The sequence below is a fragment of the Panthera onca genome, chromosome E1, assembly GCF_046562875.1.
Source record: "Panthera onca isolate mPanOnc1 chromosome E1, mPanOnc1 haplotype 2, whole genome shotgun sequence".
Lineage (NCBI taxonomy): Eukaryota > Metazoa > Chordata > Mammalia > Carnivora > Felidae > Panthera > Panthera onca.
Genome location: NC_138352.1, coordinates 4,502,695 through 4,522,281, shown reverse-complemented (window position 1 = coordinate 4,522,281; position 19,587 = coordinate 4,502,695). Strand labels below are relative to the sequence as shown.

The 19,587-nt window shown below is 49.2% G+C and overlaps 1 protein-coding gene and 1 long non-coding RNA gene across 7 annotated transcripts in view; one reads left to right on the top strand and one right to left on the bottom strand.

Annotated features, from left to right (window-relative positions):
* The window catches only part of ARSG (arylsulfatase G), a 107,683-nt gene that overhangs the window by 57,636 nt on the left and 30,460 nt on the right, over window positions 1-19,587 (bottom strand). For 5 of the 6 annotated variants that reach the window (XM_078438236.2, XM_078438237.2, XM_078438238.2 and 2 more), the window contains one exon: window positions 9,144-9,878. In XM_078438236.2, coding sequence (XP_078294362.2) covers window positions 9,144-9,361 — 218 coding nt within the window. In that variant the 5' untranslated portion in view covers window positions 9,362-9,878. Of the gene's footprint in view, window positions 1-9,143; window positions 9,879-18,993; window positions 19,183-19,587 lie in introns of those variants that run through there. The other variant, XM_060645597.3, reaches the window with a different exon arrangement.
* Window positions 28-9,692, top strand: LOC132687416 (uncharacterized). The gene is made up of 8 exons (XR_009614097.3): window positions 28-146; window positions 1,161-2,023; window positions 2,398-2,479; window positions 2,929-2,963; window positions 3,180-3,299; window positions 8,625-8,717; window positions 9,020-9,172; window positions 9,610-9,692. It is a non-coding gene; the product is annotated as an uncharacterized LOC132687416 (long non-coding RNA).

Genomic DNA, 19,587 nt, shown 5'->3' with positions numbered 1-19,587 from the left:
AACGGCTGTCGCGCGTTTCTACGGCAAACAGAACTTCGAGGCCACCCCTCCCCCAGACCGTAGGTTCCGTGAGGACAGGGTTAGAGCTGCAAGACCGGCCCCAAGCGGGGTGCCTTGGAGGCGTGGAGCCGCTCCAGCAACATCTGGTGAGTGAGTAGACAAAACTGGAAGAGGTCACCTGGCTGGAAAAAAATACATTCATCCAGTTTTCACAAAAATCCCTTAAGCTGCTGCTTGTTAGGGTTCAATTCTCTCCTCGCAGCTCAACTCTCAGAAACAATCTTATCTCCTCTCTTTCCAAGTCTTTAGAGCCCTGACCGTACCCTCGCCTCCTGAAAGAGCCAACAACGTCCCTGGCGGCCCAGTGAACTGACCTGCACGTCCCTTTCCCCTCTGCCAGCCTCTGTCTCCACGTGGCAGAGACCAATTAATAAGCGATAAAATGGTCTTGCTATTTGGAAAGCCTCTTTTGTTTTTCCCCAAATCTATCTGGGCAGGCTCAGGCCAGTTCACCAACAGGGGTCCTAATTAAAGTCTGAAAATACATTGTAAAGGAAAGCTGGAAATACAGAGCCAGACAATACAGCAGCCTGTTAACGGGAAAATCAACGCAAATTAAGACACAGCCAGACAGAAGCCAAAGCAACTTGCCATTGCATAAATTACGCGTATTAGAATCAGAAAACGTTAGGGCTGGAAACACGGCCACGAAAGCCCCGGAGAGACAGAACATGGCGAAGTTAAGCGTGTCCAGCCTTCATCTGTGAGGAATTTAAGAGAGACGATGAGGCCTTCTGCGCTAACTCTCTAAATGGCTTTGTACCTGGAATAAAGGCTATCTTTGCTCCATTCATAACTTAAAGTCTTGGAGGCAGAAATAGGTTTTAAAAATTATTTGTACGTAGAGGGATGGGGCGGGAGGTGACCTTCTGTTCAATGGGAAGAGCGACCAGTCAGCGCTCAGAAAGTCATCAGGTGGGGTCACTGGGGTAATGGATATGCAGGCCCTTTGTAAACTATGAGCAAATGTGGCAGCAAAGAGTAAACTTGGTGTGTTTTGTTTACTTTTCCATCCCTCCATCCTTCCTTCCGTCCTACCTTCTATCCTTCCTTCCTTCCTTCCATCCATCCACTCATATTCTTGTTCTTTCCAAAAACAGGTTCCCAGCAGCCGAGCATGGTATGATCCTTGGCAATTTCCCCCTTTCCTTTTCACATTCTTGTTGTGCATATGCCCGCACGCGTGCTCAAGGAAGGACACACACAAGGCACGAGACAAGATGCACACACAAGCCAGCATCTCACGCCTCCTGGATCGGACACTTCTCCCCATACTCATGACCCTGGGCCGTGCCATTCTGGAGGTTCCCGCGATCTGCCCCCTGCCTCCCCAGCTGCCAGTGTGGGCCACTCCCCTGCAGGCTGGAGCAATCCAGCTCAAATGCAGGCTGAGGACTTCAGTCCTCAGGGCCCCCACTGCCTCCAGGACCAAGTCTGAACACTAGAACGCGCGTATGAGGCCTTTCGCTGGTGGGCACGTCCGTTGGTCCAGCCTCACGCTCCCAGCCACATTCAGCCACTGGAATGGCAGCCCCAGAAGAGCGAGGGCTTCTGGTTGTCTGGATCATGGATGCATTCCCAGCACCGAGGACAGGGCCTGAGGGAGCCTCTAGGAATATTTGTCCAGTGAAAGGGCACTTTTCAGTTCTGAGCCTTTGCTCACGTTTTCCCCTCTGCCTACAACACGCTTTCCTCTCCCTTCATCCGGCTAATTCCTGCTCGTCTTTAAGGTCTCAACAGTGAGATCCTTTCTCCAGTGCCTCGTGGCTTCCCTCTGGAGAAATGGCCTCTCTCTTCCTGCAGGCCCGCAGGACTATCTTTAACATGCTTCTGGCTCTGGGCTCTACCGTCCAAAAGGCAAGAAGCCCCAGCATGGACCTTTTTCATTCCTGATTGTCACCAAGGGATAAGTAAGGTGCTAATTCCATCCCAGAAGAGTCCAATTCGGTTCCATCCAATCTAGGTTATTAAAGCCCCAGGACAAGGGGTGGGAGGTGTGGGGTTCCTGCTCACAGTACATTTCCTTTCTGTATTCTAATACTTTTTAAAAATAATTTTTTAAGTTCATTTATTTTGTGAGGTGGGGGGGGGGGGGCAGGGTCGGGTAGAGAGACGGAGAGGGAGAGAGAAAATCCTAAGCAGGCTCTTGCACTGTCAGCACAGAGCCCCATGCAGGGCTCGAACTCACGAACCTGGAGACCATGACCTGAGCCGAAACCAAGTGTTGGACACTTAACTGACTGAGCCACCCAGGCGCCCCTTCTCCCCTCACCCCCCGGTCACCTTCTGCATTCTAAAGGCTGCTTTTCTTGTCTTACCCCGCCCCCCGGCTGGAAGACTCTTAGGGCGCAGCATTTGTCCTATGACCTGCTCTGACCAGAGAGTCCTTGTCAAACGAAGTAGGCAGGAGACTTAAAAGGTAACAGCCCCTGGACAGGCAATTTTGAACTCGCAGTTGGCACCAGGGCCACACTGGTTAATATTTCAGTTGGTTTGCTCTAAGATTGAGTGCTACCTAGATGATGGTGCTCCTACGTGTCCCCATCTATTAAAGCCACGGGGCCCAACGCTGCAGGACCTTTCCTGTAGGCTTCACCGTGGCCCAGTTGGTAGGTGGGCATTGCCCGACTTTACGTCCACTGGACCTACTTACCCAAGGGCAAAGATATAAAATTGTCTGTCTCGTGTCGCTGAGCAAATTTCTCGAAGTTCGTGGCGAAGGTCATAGGACAAGAGCTTTTCTTCCTCAACCCAGGGTCTGAATGACTGTTTTGGGGGTGGAGATAAAGCTGGAAGGGATTACACGGTGGGGTTGGAATCTTTCTCTTATTAATAGAAGTCTCACTCAGAATGTTCTTTCTACCCTAGCTCTCATGAAGACCTCATTACCGTCCCCTGCAGCTGTGAGTGCCAGCCTGGCTCTCGGCTTCCCTGGGATTGCTGCAAAACCCCAAAGGCAGCAGGATAGTTGGCGGGGAGGAGTGGGGGGGGGGGGGGGGGCGGGGAAAGACCCAAAACATAACAGCGTGGATGATGAATGTCTGCAAAAAGCCAGTGTGAGAACAGAAATGACACGAGGCCTTTGACTGAATTGACACATCAATTCATCCCTCACCCAGGCCCTTTCTAGAAACAGACCGAAGCCCCTGGGAGCCCCTGACCTTCCAGTGGTGAATATTGATCTTTGACTCCTAGCTAAGCCACTGTCTTTACTCAGCAGCAGCAATGACTCGACTCAGGTGAGACAGGGGGCAGAGATGGACTGAAGCGGGCGGGGGAAAGATCAAGGCGCAAAAGTAACGGACCGCAGGTCGATTTGCATAAGTGTATGTACGTGCTCTGTCAACCCCGCTTCTGAGCCAGCCCGGGAGACCGGCCAAGTGAGCGGCCACTATCTGGGCTCTGCTGGCTGGGCCCACTTCCCCCAAGAGACGCACAGGTCACGACCGCGCAGGTGCTCATACCCGGGTCTGGACACCCGAAGGCAGGGCTGGAATCAAGTCACCAGCCAGGAGACGGAGGCGAGTTACCGCTCACTCTCAGGATTATCAAGAAATAGTTGCTGGCTCATCACAAGGTGAAGCCAGCGCTGGCCTTCCCCGGGCCTGCGGTGAGGCGAGAACCATGCTAGTGTTGCATGGTCAAGGTTATTCACTGGGTTCTCATACTGATTTAAACGCTTCAGCTTATTTTCAGAGTTAACTCTCTGCCAGAAAAGCTGGAGGAGAGGCCGATGAAATACGTTTTTTTTATCTCCTTTTTAAAGTGTGAGTGATTCCTTCCTCTAGCCCACAAGGCAATGCAAGTTGCCTCGGGCTCCCTTTGTCTAGCTGTTTGCAAGGTTTACATTTTAGCTGGTTACTAAGTCCCTGGCCTTTTCATTTGAATTCCAACATTTCCTTGAATTCCAACATTTTCCTTGGGTTATCTTATCCTCGTTAGACTTTCAAACGTTCAACAGTACTGCTCGGCTCAGATTTGCACGGGACGGTGACGAAATGCCCAGCCCACCAGGTCAAGGGCAAAAGGTATTGTCTGCTGAACCTACTGACAGGTGCAGGGGGCCCAGCTGCCTCACAGGGCACACATGGGCCGTCACTCAACACTAGTCGGCAATGTCCTCTGATAAAGAGACGTTTGCTGCTTTCGTTGCAAACGACTTTCGTTTTTTGGTTTTTGGGTCTTTTTCTTTTTCTTTCCCACAAATAAATTATTTATCATTGTTTTTAACATGGTGGGTCTGCAAACTAGCAAATCACCGCCCACATGTTAGAAAGCGGCTAAAATAGTAAAACACGCATCACTTCTCTCCGGGCCTCAGTTTCCCCCTATGCGATAACGCGGCAAGGATGCTCTTTGACCTGAGCTGCCATAAACGAGATGGTTCCTCTATAAACCTTACGACGGTGGGTTTCAGGCCACAGTCCCTCATCTTCCTCTACGTAAATGGAAGTTACGAAATCTGCAAAGGAAGCAAAGTTGAGGCACTACCAGTTCTGCCTTTCTGCGACCAGGGAACCCTGCCATTCTGTAGCAATGATGACATCATAGTTATGTTGTGAATGGTGCCCCATCTGTCCACAAATTTGGCAAATCGCATCTACCATAACCAAGTGGGAAGAAAAAAAAAAAAAAAACACAACAACCCACTACTGGCGTGTGCTGGAAGGGAAATGTTACGGAGACATTGAAGTGTTGCCTGGGGGACGTGGTCTAGGAATGAACAGAATCAAGCAGATCCCCAGAGGACAGCCAAGTGGGGGCAAGTGGCTTGACCTTGACTTCCTCACCTGTGAAAGAAGAGAAACATCAGGTGGTGGCCAGAATTAGATGGGGTGAAGCGCAGAGCCTGGCGCCTTGCATTGGCTGTTACTACAGCTGCTGTGTTTGAGTCAAATACAGACGTCGGCTCAGTGTATACGGTTCCACACCGAGATGAACAGGGACTTATTTGTCTCTGGAACCCACTCCTCCTTCCACGATTTATCATTTAGACCGTTCACTAGGCAGGGTAGCCAATTCACATCGACAATTCAAATGCATATTATTTCTAATCCCAATACCAAAAATAACCATAGTTAACATCTATCTATGTCTATTGTGTGCCAAGCTCAGTGCTAATTGCCTACCTGGATGACTTAATTTAATCCCTACACCATCCTATGAGGTGGGTGTGGCCACCCCATGAACAGAAGAGGAAAGCAAAGCTCTGAGGGTCCAGAGTCATGCAGACAGAAAGCAGTAGAGTTGGGATTTGAACCCAAGCCATCTGGCTCCAGAGGCTAACCCCTTCCCTTCCCTTCCCTTCCCCTCCCCTCTCCTCTCCTTTCCTTTTTTTTTTTTTTTTTTTTTTTTTTGAGAGAGAGAGAGCACAAGCAGGGGAGAGAGGCAGAGAGAGTCAGAGAATCCCAAGCAGTCTCCACACCCAGTGCAGAGCCCAACACGGGGTTCCATCCTGATCCTATAACAGCGAGATCATGACTGCAGCCAAAATCAAGAGTTGGACGCCCACTCAGCTGAGCCACCCAGGCGCCCCCAGAGCCCGACTTCTTAAGCAGGATGTTCAATCTTCAAAGCAACAATCTTTTATCGAAAGCCTGCTACATTACAGGCTATGTTAGGAGCAGAGATAAAAATATACGCAGTTGAGCTCACTGCTCTGGGTGCAAAAGCATCCCCCCCCCCACACACAAATTTCATGTCAATCTAGAACTTGGGAATATGACCTTATGTGGAAAGAGGGCCTTTGCCGATGTCATCAAGTTGAGATGAGGTCATACTGGATTAGGATGGGCCTGAGAGCCAGTGGCTGGTGGCCTCATGAGAAGAGGGGGATATAGACAGGCACGTGGGGAGAGTGCCTTGGAACAGTGGAGGCAGGGAAAGGAGTGACGCAACCACAAACCGAGGTGGCCAAGGATCGCCTGCAGCCACCAGAAGCGAGAAGGGAGGCATGGAACCCATGCTCCCCCAGAGCTTCCAGAAGGAACCAGCCCTGCCGTCACCTTGATTCAGGACTTCTAGCCTTCTGAACTGTGAGAGAGCAGATGTGAGTGGCTTTAAGCCACACAGTTGATAGTGATTTGTTGTGGGAGTCCTAGGAAACAATACCCCAAGGAAAAAAGAGACTTTCTCTAGTCACCCATAGACGCTGTTTGGCAATAGGGCTTCTTGTCTGAAAGTCATGGTTCCCCACTGGCCGTGAGTAGGCAGGGGGAGAAGCCAGTGATGAATCAATCCGCGGCCTCACAGGAAGCCTGCTTTCCTGTCAACAAGGCACAGAGAGAAAAGCTGCCCACGTCGGGCCAGAGGGCCGTCCGCTCGGCCCCTGTCACAAGGCTCAAATGGGGAGGGTATTTTCATAAAGGGAGGAAAAAGATAGGAGAGCCCGCCGAGCTGTGTTTGCATCTGGTTTCTGCTCAGGAGGACAGCACGCCTGTAGTGACAGCTCATAAGGAGGATGCCGAGGCCTCAGAAATCTCGATGTAAATAAGGGGCCAGATATTTCCCCACAAACCCACTAAAAGCAGAAGCTCTTAAGGATTTGGCAATCTGGTTCCCTTTGAAATCTGGTAAATGCTATGGATTAAATCTCTCCAGGAAAAAAAAAAAATTCCAACACGCAAAATTTGGGGTGACGTTTCAAGATATCTTGAACTTCTTTTTTTTGTTAAGCTTATAAATGTTTACTTACTTTTTGAGAGAGAGATTGAACACAAGTGGGGGAGGGGCAGAGGGAGGGAGACACAGAATCGGAAGCAGGCTCCAGGCTCCGAGATGTCAGCACAGAGCCTGATGAGGGGCTCGAACCCACGAACCGCAAGATCATGACCTGAGCCAAAGTCGGATCCTTGACTGACTGAGCCACCCAGGTGCCCTGAACTTTTTTTTTTAATTTTTTTTTTTTTTGGAGAGAGACAGAGACAGAGAGCAAGCAGGGGAGGGGCAGAGAGAGGGAAACAGAATCCAAAGCAGGCTCCAGGCTCTGAGCTGTCAGCCCAGAGCCCAACACAGGGCTCGAACCCACGAACCCTGAGATCATGACCTGAGCCGAAGTCAGATGCTTAACCAATTGAGCCACCCAGGTGCCCTGGTAGCTTGAACTTCTAAAGCCCATTCATTGATGAACAATTATTTCTAAACTGTCTACGATGTACCAGGCACTGTGCTCTGTGCTAGGAATACCAGAGAGGAAGAAGAGAAAAGGCATTTTTCTTCCCGAAGGCCAGAGCTAGAAGTGGGGGGCGGGGGGGGGGGGGCGTGTTTGAATTTCCTGTGGCCGCCACAAATTACCAGAAACCGGAGGCTGAAAATGACGGGAATGTGTTCTGTGACGGTTCAAGAGGCTGGAAGTCTGAAACCAAGATGGAGGCTCACAAAGAGAAGCTGTCCTGAGCCCCCGCCTGGCTTCTCGTGGTGGCCGGTGGCCCCGGGAGTTCTCGGCTTGCAGACCCAACGCTGTTCCCTGCCCGTGTCTTCCCATCACCTCTTCTGGGTGTCTCTCTGCGTCCTCTCCTCTTCTTGTAAGGACACAAGTCATTGGATTTGGGACCCACCCTCAGTGGAGGGTGGTGTCATTAAGGCCCACAATAAATTACATTTGCCAAGTCCCTGTTTCCAAATGAGGTCCTGTGCTGAGGTTCCAGGTGAACATGAATTGGGGGAGCATGTTATTCAACCCAACACAGGGGGTGAGACAGGTAGGCGATCACCGCGAGAGCAGCAAGGGAACTGGCGGAGGACCCATGCAGCCTCCAAGAAAGCTTTCTCCAGGACCTCATGAGGCACTGGGGATCCAGATGGTGAGCCGAAACTAACTAAGCAGAGGAAGCGGAAAGTAAACCAGGAAGATGGAATCACACAGGTAAGGTCCAGACAGAAGGAGGCAACAGGTGCACAGAGGGGCCGCGCAGAAAGCCAGTGTGGAAGACGGGCTGGTCTTAGAAGCTGCTGTCCAGAGCTTGGATTGTATCCCTAGGGCCACAAAATGCCTACCAAGGACTGGAAACAGAGGAGTGTTTCTAGAAATTTCCCTTTGGCTGAGGTGAGGTGGATGGACTGCAGTGGGTGAGACCAGGTGCAGGGACCCCAAGGGTCCGTGTCTCTGGGGAAGCTCCAGGCCCGAGGATACAAGTGGCTCAAATTCTGTGCAGATGCCCCACACATTGTCCTAACCAGTCAGCTGGAATGATTCCCACTGAACTGAACAGAGGGGTTTAACGTAGCACAAGCGGGATCTGAGCTGGACGGTCGGATGGTTGTCAGCCCAAGATGAACACGCAAAGTCGGAATGCCCTGGGCACCTGGTTGGCTCAGTCTGTCGAGATCCGACTTTGGGCTCAGGTCATGATCTCGAGGTCTGTGGGTTCAGACCCACATCAGGCTCTGTGCTGACAGCTCAGAGCCTGGAGCCTGCTTTGGCTTCTGTGTCTCCCTCTCTCTCTGCCCCTCCCCTGCTCACACTCTGTCTCTCTCGTGCTCTCTCTCTCTCAAAAATAAACATTAAAAATTTTTTAATAAAATAAAACTCTGAACGCTCAAATACATGTTCTCTTTCCAAGCAGGCAAGGAGCTTATGAACATCCCAACCCACTAAGATGCACATGCCCGTCTCTTTTATGGTCCCTTGGAGTTAAGTTTCTCTGAGATGTGTACCAGTAAGTCCCATCTGCTCACAGATAAGTCCTCTTAACTTCGTGTGCTCGACTCCTCACTCTTCAAAGGTCACCTTCTCTCTGGAGCCCCCAGGCTAGGTTCCACACCCTCCCTGAAGACTCCAAAACTGCCTGAAGCAGGCTCAGGTTCTAGACCGCAATGCCTACTCTCCTTTTAACTTGTCTCCTCCCCCAGATACAGGCTCCAGAAGTATCTTGTTTACCTCTGTACTCCCAGCCCCTTGCCCCTCCCCCCCACACACCCTGAGTGTTATCAGAGAGATGAATGGATGGATTTCTTCCAGATGCCGTACTGGCTTCAAACCAAATGAATCAATCAATTCGCTAAGTCCACACGGAGCCATCGATTGCTCAAGTGCTTTATGCTGCCCCCTCCCGCGGCAAGAGCCAGCCATCCTCAAGACTCACCTCATTCCTTCTGCGGCCATCTCATCAAGGTTGGCAGTGTCCTTCGTTTCTGCCCAGTTTGCTCCCAGGTCACCCCACCCCATGTCATCTGCCAAAATGATCACAAAATTCGGCTTCTGGCCTCTTGTGTCCCCGCTGCAGCAAAAATCCACGAGAGGATAAAGACATCCCAGGAAAGTCACCCCCACGAACAGAACCTTTAGAAAAAGCCAGCCCATGGTGGGCAGGGGAGGGCAATGACTGTCTGTGGGCCACAGCTAAGGATTTTTCCAAGAGCTTCCTTCTGCTCACTTAAAGTGCAGGGAGTCTCTGGAGAAGCAGTGGTGGAGTCTGCAAGGAGATACTGGTTGTGGGGGTCGTGTTGGTGGGGTGCCTAGAAGGACGCTGGGGCTGCGGAAATGAGGCCCCCACCTGGCATCCTAATTCAAGACAGTCAGGAAATTCGAATTTGGTTTGCCCCCTGCAGCTCCGAGAGACGACCAGCCGACCAGCCGCGTGCGGCAATCAGATACCCGTGTCGGTGATGGCTCTTTGGCCACTTAAAAAACGACCCCTCTGTGCTCAGGGGCGTGAGGGCCACAGCACAAGCTTTGCATCTGTTCGAGACTCCAGCTGGTGAGAGCAGGATAAATTCTCACATCTGCAGAACACCTGGACGTTCTAGAAGCCGCAGTCAGCCTTGAATGGGTTTCTCAGTTCCAGATGGTGGAGGGCTTCATGTTTCTGTCAGGTTTCCTGAAAGAACAAAAATTGACAAGAAAACAGCGTTAAAACTGCCAGTGCAGCTGTGTTTCACTCAGTAGCTTAGGAAATAATCTCTTTTCCATGCCAACAGATGTTTTCCTTCTGATTCGAATATGCGACTGGTTCATCAGTTTCTCCACCTGAGAAATCATGATGATAATATTTGCAATGGACCTATAATCACAAGGTTGGTGTCACTCAACCCATTCATCATATGGATGGGAACACTGAGGTCCACTGCCCTGGGACGGGCAAAGACTAGCACCCAACTCTGCCAAAGCCCAGTTTCTCCCCCACTCTCACCCCACCATGCTTCTCTGATTCCCAAGAAATTCCCAAACTAATTATGACCTTATCAAACCCACTGAAAATTCTAGAAGAGTGAAACCTTCGTTTCCAAGACATGATTCTTTCTAAGAGTCATGCTGTCAACGAATATAGCTCTATAAAATTCTTTTTTTAAATTTTTTTTTTAATGTTTATTTATTTTTGAGAGAGAGAGAGAGCACTCGTGCATGAGCAGGGGAAGGGCAGAGACAGAGAGGGAGACACAGAATCTGAAACAGGCTCCAGGCTCTGTGCTGACAGCTCAGAGCCTGATGCGGGGCTCGAACTCAGGAACGGGGAGATCCTGACCTGAGCCAAAGTCAGACACTTAACCGACTGAGCCACCCAGGCGCCCCTGAATTTTATAATTCTTGATGGAAATTAATTTGAGAAAAAAAGAAACATAAAGATATTAATGGTGTTATCTAGGTGGAGAATATATGGGTACTTAACAGTAGAACTTTCGATTTTGCTAGTGGAAATCTTTCACCATAAAATGTCAGGAAAACATTTGAAACAAATTTAATGGAAATTGTCCCTTTATATCTCGACAATGTAATTTTTAATAAGAAACTCTAAAGACATGCTCAATCAGGGTTTCTCACACTTAGATGTACACACAAATCAGCTATAGAACTTATCAAATACAGCTCCCAGGGGACACCTGTGTTCCGAGCCCTTAAATCACACCTTGGGTAACAAGATGCTCAGAAATAAAAACATCCTGGGGTGCCTGGGTGGCTCAGTCAGTTAAGCATCCAACTCTTGATCTTGGCTCAGGTCATGATTTCATGGTTCATGAGTTCGAGCCCCACATCGGGCTCTGCCCTGCTTGGGATTCTGTCTGTCCTTCTCTCTGCCCCTCTTCTGTTTGTGCTTTCTCTCTCTCAAAATAAATAAGTAAAGTTAAAAAACTAACACAAAACAAAACAAAAACCATCATGATTCTTGTCCAAGAAGAAAACTAACCTCACTGGAGATGCTTAACCTACTGGAGAGAATTCGGCTTCAGCGGACAAGCACAAAAGCAAAATATCAGGTTGAACTTTGAAAAAACAGGAACTGAAGGTTATATTTTCAACTGCCACTTGCAAATGGGAACCATAGAATAAAAACCGTATCACCCCTCTTTCACTTGAAAGCCCTCAATTTATGAGGCTACTAAGGAGGCACGGACTTGAAATTCTGGACCGAATGAAAGCATGTCGGATACCCAAGCCACTGGGAGTGTTAGAGCTAGAGAACCAATTTGTAATAACATAGAGATGCTACCGGGGCTGGGGTTAATAACATAGAGATGCTACCGGGGCTGGGGTTATGGTGGATGTGATCCACACTTATGTGTCCCTGCCCTTGCGGAAAGAATGTACAGAGCCAGCCAGCCACCCCAACTGCCAACCCAAGTGGATCGGGGAGGGGCGGGGTGGGAGATATGTAAGTTCTGGAAGACCCAGATAAACTCAAAAGGATGGGAAGATACATACTTAACCAAAATAAAAGGGAAAGTGTAAGTAAACAGTCATGGTCATCTGGAGGCCAATGAATCAATTGTTCAGAAATGCGAATTCTTCTGTTTTCCAAAAGGAGAGTTATTCTTTCAAACTCAATTAGATTCAACCAATATTTGTTGATCTTGAGGCCCCAAAGACTTCTCCCTTTCTAGAAGAAGAAAGAGCTCTTGCACAAGGAGGGTGCCCAACAAACACTTATTGACCTGCTGCTTGATTCCCAGCCTCATTCTACTGGCTTCTGACCATGAGCAACAATCATAGAAGGCTTTTCTTCTTAAAGCTACTTAGCTTGGAACTCTAGAGTGGCCTCATTCTTCGTCAGTAATCCATTTTGGAATGACCCAACACGAAGGACTTCAGGGGAAAAAAATTCACTTAAGAAAAAAGCTAAAATTAAGGTGGGAACATAAATAAACAGATTGTTTTTCTTAACAGTTCCATGATAAAACATTCCTTTGAGGATTTCCAAAGAGAATCATTCGTACTTAAAAATTTCACTGAATGGAAATAAGCTAATTTAGCCAGTACACCATTGCATTATCCTTCACACCCATACCTCCAGGGAGATATTTAATCTTTTCCCCATTTATTTATTTATTTAAACTATAGTGAAAAAGCAAACCAGAGATTCAAAGAATGGACCTGAGGCCATGGACTTTGATTAAGACCCAAGCCGACAGGGGCGCCTGGGTGGCTCAGTCGGTTAAGCATCCAACTTCAGCTCAGGTCATGATCTCACAGTTCGTGAGTTCGAGCCCACGACGGGCTCTGTGCTGACAGCTCAGAGCCTGGAGCCTGCTTCGGATTCTGTGTCTCCCTCTCTCTCTCTGCCCCTCCCCTGCTCATGCTCTGTCTCTGTCTCAAAAATAAATAAAAACACTACAAAAAAAAAAAAAAAAAAAAAAAAAGACCCAAGCTGACATTATGGAAAACAGGATGGCATTTCCTCAAAAAATTAAAAATAGAATGACCATATGACCCAGCAATCCCACTTCTGGGGTATACATCCAGAGAAATGAAATCACTATCATGAAGGGAGAGCGGCACCCTGTGTTTACTGCAACGTTATTCACAGCAGCCGAGATATGGAAACAATCTTAAGTGTCTGTGGGTGGATGACAAAAGAAAATGTACTGCATATGTAATATACACGCAATGGAATATTATTCAGCCTTTAAAAAGAAGGCTTGTGGAGGGGCGCCTGGGTGGCGCAGTCGGTTAAGCGTCCGACTTCAGCCAGGTCACGATCTCGCGGTCCGTGAGTTCGAGCCCCGCGTCAGGCTCTGGGCTGATGGCTCGGAGCCTGGAGCCTGTTTCCGATTCTGTGTCTCCCTCTCTCTCTGCCCCTCCCCCATTCATGCTCTGTCTCTCTCTGTCCCAAAAATAAATAAAAAACGTTGAAAAAAAAAAAAATTAAAAAAAAAAAAAAAAAAAAAAAAAGAAGGCTTGTGGAAAAGAAGCAACAACTTCTAAACCTGGGAGACGTTATGCGGAGTGAGATAAGCCAGGCAGCAGCGAGACAAACACTGCGAAAGAAACACCGCGTGGTCTCGCTTCTATTCGAAATGTAGAAAAGCCAAACACACAGAAGCAAAGGGTAGAATGGTGGTTGCCAGGGGCTGGGATGGGGGTAGAGGGATAAATAGGACGATACTGGTCAAAGAGGACAAACTTTCAGTGACACAAGGTGAACAGCTTTGGGGGATCCAGTGCATAGCATAGCGATGACGATTAATGATACTCTGTTGCATACTTGAAATTCGCTAAGAGGGTCGATCTTAAATGTCTCACCACAAGAAATTTAAAACGTACGTAACCGCGTGAGGTGAGGCATGTGTTTATTAGATTTTGGAAATCATTTCAGACTGTATCCACACATCAAAACATCACACTGTATACGGTAAACCCGAACAAGGTTTATTTGTCTGTTATACCTCGATGAACTTGGGGGAAGCATCCTTGGGCTCCGAGCTGATCTGAGGTTGTTTCCCCAGCTTGCTTTATGCATCACCCTCCCCCCTCTCCGAAGGGAGAGTGGACACAGGCAAGGAGCATGTCTATGGGCTAAGGAAGCAAAGGGGAGTCTTCGGCAAATAGAGCATCCCGTCCTTCTTCCACTGGGCTGGAACGAACTTGACCACCTTCCTCAACAGACCCCACAGGGAAGGCCCCCCTGCTCCATCCAAGCAGAACAAACTGGGATAGACCCCTGCTGAGCACAAGCATGAGCATTGCCCGCGCCTCAATGTTCCTCAGGCAGCGACAGAGTGAACTTGAGTTGCCAATGGGCTTTGCAGGGACTTGTGTTTTCCTCCACGACCCCCACCGTAAAGCAAGGCTTCTGGGTCTGCAAAGTCTGGCCTCCCTTCAAGTTCCGGGCTCGCTTGTGGGAAAGCGAGCAGGGCTCGTGAGCAGTGAAATGACCACAGGCAAGCTGCCGGCCAGAAGGGCTGAGAATGGAATGGAATGAGGCAACCTGAAGATGGGCTTTGCGGTGTAGCGGTGTCTGAATATCAGGGCTGGAAGTCCGTCACCTGACCTGGCTCCCTGAGGGCCTCCCTGTGGCCAAGCAGCCTGCTGGAGGGCCTTGAAAACAGCTGAAATAACAAGAAGGTCGGGCAGACCTTTCTGGCAGAGGGCTCTGTTGGTTTTCCAGAGACAAAGCTTCTGATGAGCTGAGGCCAAAAAAGACAAAGGCGCCGGGGGGTGGGGGGTGGGGGGGCGGGGGTGGGGGCAGTGTGATCTCTGGCGGTAGAGCACTGTTATTTTACCTGCCAAATCAGAGCATGGTCATGCGCTGGCTGGGGCCGAGAGTCCCAGGGGGGTGGCCAGGAGGGGCCTGGGGCACCAGCTGCCCCCGTGGAGTCTGAAATGATTCCCCCATGCCTCGCCATCCATCCAGCAAACATGGACCGAGTGACGGGTCTCAGTCCCGGCACTGTGCGTACAGCAGAGAAAAGATCACACACGAAAACAAACCCTGCCCTCATGCCACTTACTGTCTTGTAGGGGGAAGAAATGAAACGAGTAAAATGTAAGTGCTGGCGAGAGCATCGAGGCGGGACGCAGCTCCTGAGTGTGGCGAGAGCAGGCGCAAAGCTAAAGAGGTCAGGGACAACCTCGTGGAGAAGGTGACCCTTCTGTGAGGCTCTCTCTGCAGGAGGTAGAGGAGGAAGCCGTGCGGCTCTCGGAAGTTGTGTTGGAAAGGAATGCCAGGCAGAGAAACCAGGAAGGCCAAGGACCGCCACGTGTGAGCAGCAGCCAAGAAGTCACGGCAAAAACAGTAGCGGGGGGAAGCGTTAAGTTCTGACTTACGGACACCAGAACTCCTCCCCTGCTCTGCTGAGAATAAGCCACCGTGCTGCAGGGTGGCAGGTAAGAAAAGAAGCTGAGAAGTCAGGAGTCCGCTGGACCAGGGGAGCCCAGGTAAGAGACAGTGCTCAGGCAAGGCAGGCTCGGAGCCTGGGGAGCAACATCTCGGGGCCCACCTGTGCCCATGGGACTCTAACACTGAGCACCTCCTTAAATTCTGCCTCCCCCAAAACCAGGCCCAAGTGGACAGGAAAATCCAGTTGCCTCGGTAACAGTCATTCAGGTTATTTAATGTTTGTGTGTAATAAACATCCTCATGGAGGGGCACCTAAGCAGCTCGGTCGGTTAAGCGTCTGACTTCAGCTCAGGTCGTGATCTCATGGTTCCATGAGTTTGAGCCCTAAGTAGGGCTCTGTGCTGACAGCTCAGGGCCTGGAGCTTGCTTCGGATTCTGTGTCTCCCTCTCTCTCTCTGCCCTTCTCCTGCTCACGCTCTGTCTCACTCTCAAAAATAAATAAACATTAAAAAAAGAAATTGGTTTTAAACACCCTCGTGGGGCCCTTCCTTTGCCCTGAGGCCCTAACATGTCAGTTCGGGGCTGCCCCACATCAGAAAGATTGCTTTCTTAGAGTGTATCTGGGGGTCTCTTAGCTCAACAGAAGAAGCAAAGGGAATTTTTTTCTGTTTCTTTTTCTTTCAGTTCTATCGACATGTAATTGACATACAGCACTGCATAAGTTTCAGGTAGGCACACGATGATGTGGCTTCTAAATTATGAAATGACTGCCACAGCAAGTTTAGTTAACACCCATCATTTCATACGGATACAGGAAAAGAGAGAGAGAGAGAAATGTTTTTTTCCTCATGATAAGAATCTTTAGGATCTATTTTCTCAGCAACTTTCAAATATACCAGACAGCAGGGTTAACTGTAGTCCTCGAGCTGTACATTATATCCCCAATACTTATTTAATCTTATAACTGGAGTAAGTCAGACCCTACTGTTGGGAGTATTACTTCTGCAGACCCAACAACGCCAGGACACTCATCCACACGGGGCATATGACATCCTGCCTAGCGTTAGCTAGAACCACCTGTTGGAAGTGTCACAGAGGGAAGCCATGTGGCAGGAGCCAATTTGGGAGAGCAGAGGTGGCCTCATGCCATGCCTCTAAAAGCTCAGTAGCCCTGCAGAAATTATATCTGGGTCCTTGAACACATGTCAGAAGAACGGAGAAAGTAGATGGGCCTCTGGATAACATCCTTTCTCTAAAATTCTATCCTCCACTTGATATCACAAGAAATGCGGTCAGACAGAAAGGATCCAAGGTCGAGTACCTGAAATCCACTCCCTCAATGCACTCCCTGTTTGCTAAACGTTTAAGGGCTTTCCACAAAGCAGCGTTTACTTATTATTTATTAAACGTTTCCTTACGGAAGTTGTCAAACATACAAAAGTTGAGAAACTCGTGCACACCTACCCAGCATCTAGATTTGACAGTTATCAGCACTCGGCCGGCCTGTTCTCATCTGTTCCCCCCCACCCCCACCCCTACTATTTCCCTTTCTCTCGTTCTTCACATACACTAGACTATTTTGAAACAAACGTCAGATATCATGTAACTCCATCCAACATGGTTTCTTTTTTTGAAGTTTATTTATTTTGAGAGAGAGAGAGAGAAAGCATGAGGGGGTGGGGGGAGTAGGGCAGAGATAGAGGGAGAGAGAGAGAGAATCCCAGACAGGCTCTGTGCTGCCAGCGCAGAGCCTGACTCGGGACTCAAACCCATGAACCGTGAGATCATGACCCGAGCCGAAACCAAGAGTCGGACGCTTAACTGGCTGAGCCACCCAGGCACCTCCAATATTGTTTCTGTGTGCTTCTCTAAAAGATAAGGATTCTTTTTAAATAGAACTACAATTCTATGAGTAGCCACTTTTTAAAATTAACAGTGATTTGTTAGGATCCTCGGAACTCCAGTTAATGTTTAAATGTCATCCACTGTCTCACCAATGTTTTATTTATAAAATATATATATATAAAAAAAATATATATATATATATATATATAAACACTTATGATTTTTGTTTAATTCTAATCTAATATCCAAACCCCATCACACATTTTGCATTTGGTTCACATGTCTCTTCTCTTTTCATGTGTAAGTTCCTCCTTTGTCTTCCCTGCCATGTATTTATAAACAAAATTCAGTTGTTTGCCCTATAAACTTTCTCAATTTTGGACGTGGCTGATTGCACCCCCCGGCGTGATTTAAAATGTCCCCCAAGCCCCTGTTAACTGACTTCTAGACCCAACGGCGAAATCTGATTCAGGTTTGACTTTTTTTGGGGGCAGGCCCACCCCCTACGTCTCAGCCTTCTCCCTGTCACGCGAAAACTGACCAGTGGTTTCACCTGTCACATTTTCACGTGTCCCTGTGTCACTTTTGCATGGGAATGGGGAATTTTCGACCAACTTGGATGTGCCAGCTTTCGTGTTTCTGCAGATTTATCTTTTCCCTGGGTTTGCTCTGCCTGTACGATGAAATACGTGAGATTTTGTAATGGATGGAATGTGTCCTCCCAGAACTGGTATGTTGAAGCCCTGACCGCCCCCCCCCCCCCCAGTGTGATAAGGGTTGGATGAGGTCATGAGGGTGGGGCCCTCCTGATGGGGCCAGTGTCCTACTAAGAAGAGACCAGAGAGAGAGCTTGGTCTTTCTCTCTGACAGGTGAAGACACAGCGAGAAGGTGGCCTTCTACAAGCCAGGAAGAGAGCCCTCGCCAGGCATCCAATTGGTCAGCACCTTGATCAAAGACTTCCCAGCCTCCAGAACTGTGACAAAGAAAGTTCTGCTGTTTAAGACTCCCAGTCTGCGGTGTTTTATTATGCAGCCCAAGCCAACTGATACAGATTCCAGCTAAGCTCCAACCGAGAACCTCTGAGGCTAAGGAAGAGGCACAGGAAGGAGAGGGAAAAGCCAAAACCTGGGGGGGGGGGGGCGGATAATGCTCAATCCAGTGAAGCGGTCACTCGGCAAATTTGCCTTTTGGGAAATTGATTTGGGGCATGTGGTGACCTGTTTCCGGAAGAACGTGTGTCCAGGGTTCAGAATTGTCATTTCCTAGCTGTGTGATCTTGGATAAGTATAAAAAAAAAAAAAAATTGCCCCTTGCCTCAGTTTACCCACTTACCTGAAAAAGAGAGCTACAGTAAACTTTCTTCACCTCAGACATGATGGGGGGATGAAACAATCAAACACAAGTGCCTGCTCTCAGCTCAGAAACACTGGCTATCGTTATTCTGTCTGTTGTGTTGAGGATAAAGAGATAACAAATATGAGAACATGTTGAAAAAGTACTATACACGCCCAAAGCGTTACTAAAATTAATATTAAGCAAAACTATTCTGAGTGTCGATGGTGAAATCCGGACTCCCTGCAGCTATTGGCTGTCTTTGTCATAACCACTTGCCAGCATTCTCTGGTGGTAGATCCTGGAGCCACAAACACCACGGTCACAAGCCACGCCAAAGGGAAAAGCGAAGAGTCCGTCTGGTTTGTGAACTCAAAGCTCCAAACTCCAGTTCCTTGTCACACAGTTGCACGGCTGGTTGTCTGTGCCACTTTGGCTATGAGTTAGGTCCCTCTGCCTGGGCAGACTCTGGTGACAGTCGTCACGGTCTGTGGAACACCCTACCTAGCAGCCAATCTGGTTTTAGACAGTTTACACAGTATGAGGCCAAGTTGAGATGCAGAGTGGATGCGAGGGAAATCTCCCCTTGGATGCCAACTGCAAGTTGGCAAGTGCGAGTTACGTGTTAAAATCAGAAACGTCCACAAGAATGATTTGCCCCAGACCCTCGGCTTGGGGCTCCAGCAAGAAAAGCCGTAAGTCTGTGCATAGGTCTAGACCGTAAGGCACACAAGGGCAGGAATATCTATGTATTTTACGCACTGCATGATCCTGGTACTGGACTCCTGGAGGGAGTTCGATCAATAATGGCCGGATGAATGCACCTCACAGGATCCAACTGTGGCCAAGCCTGCTCTGTCCCGCCCGCAGACCTCAGCCCTGTCTCTTCACTTCCCTAACCTCACGTGGCCTTTCTGAGTTCCCCTTCCTCTGAGGTCCTCCCTCATAAAAGCGCACTTGTTGAAATCCTGCTTTAGGTAACAATCACACGTGTCCTGTCTTCTGAACTAGACAGTAAACACTCGGAGAGGAGGGACCACATTCTCTGGGGTGTGGTTCTGTGGCCCAGGAAACAACTGCATTCATCAGGGCTCGTGCGTAGGCTGTAATGAGCAGAGGCTGCCTGGATGGAGGGCCAGCGGCCGGGGGAAGGTGGGATGGACGCTCCCCGTCCCCAGTCCCACCACGGACCCCGGCTAAGCATGTGGGCTCCCCTAAGGAGGGCCAGAACCCTCCACCGACCACAACCACGGCCAGGGTCCCCTCCTGGCCCCCTGTTCATAACACAGCCTAGACCAGCCTTCCGGCTTCCATGCACCGTCCCCGACCCCCTAGCCATCTGGAAATGACCAGATG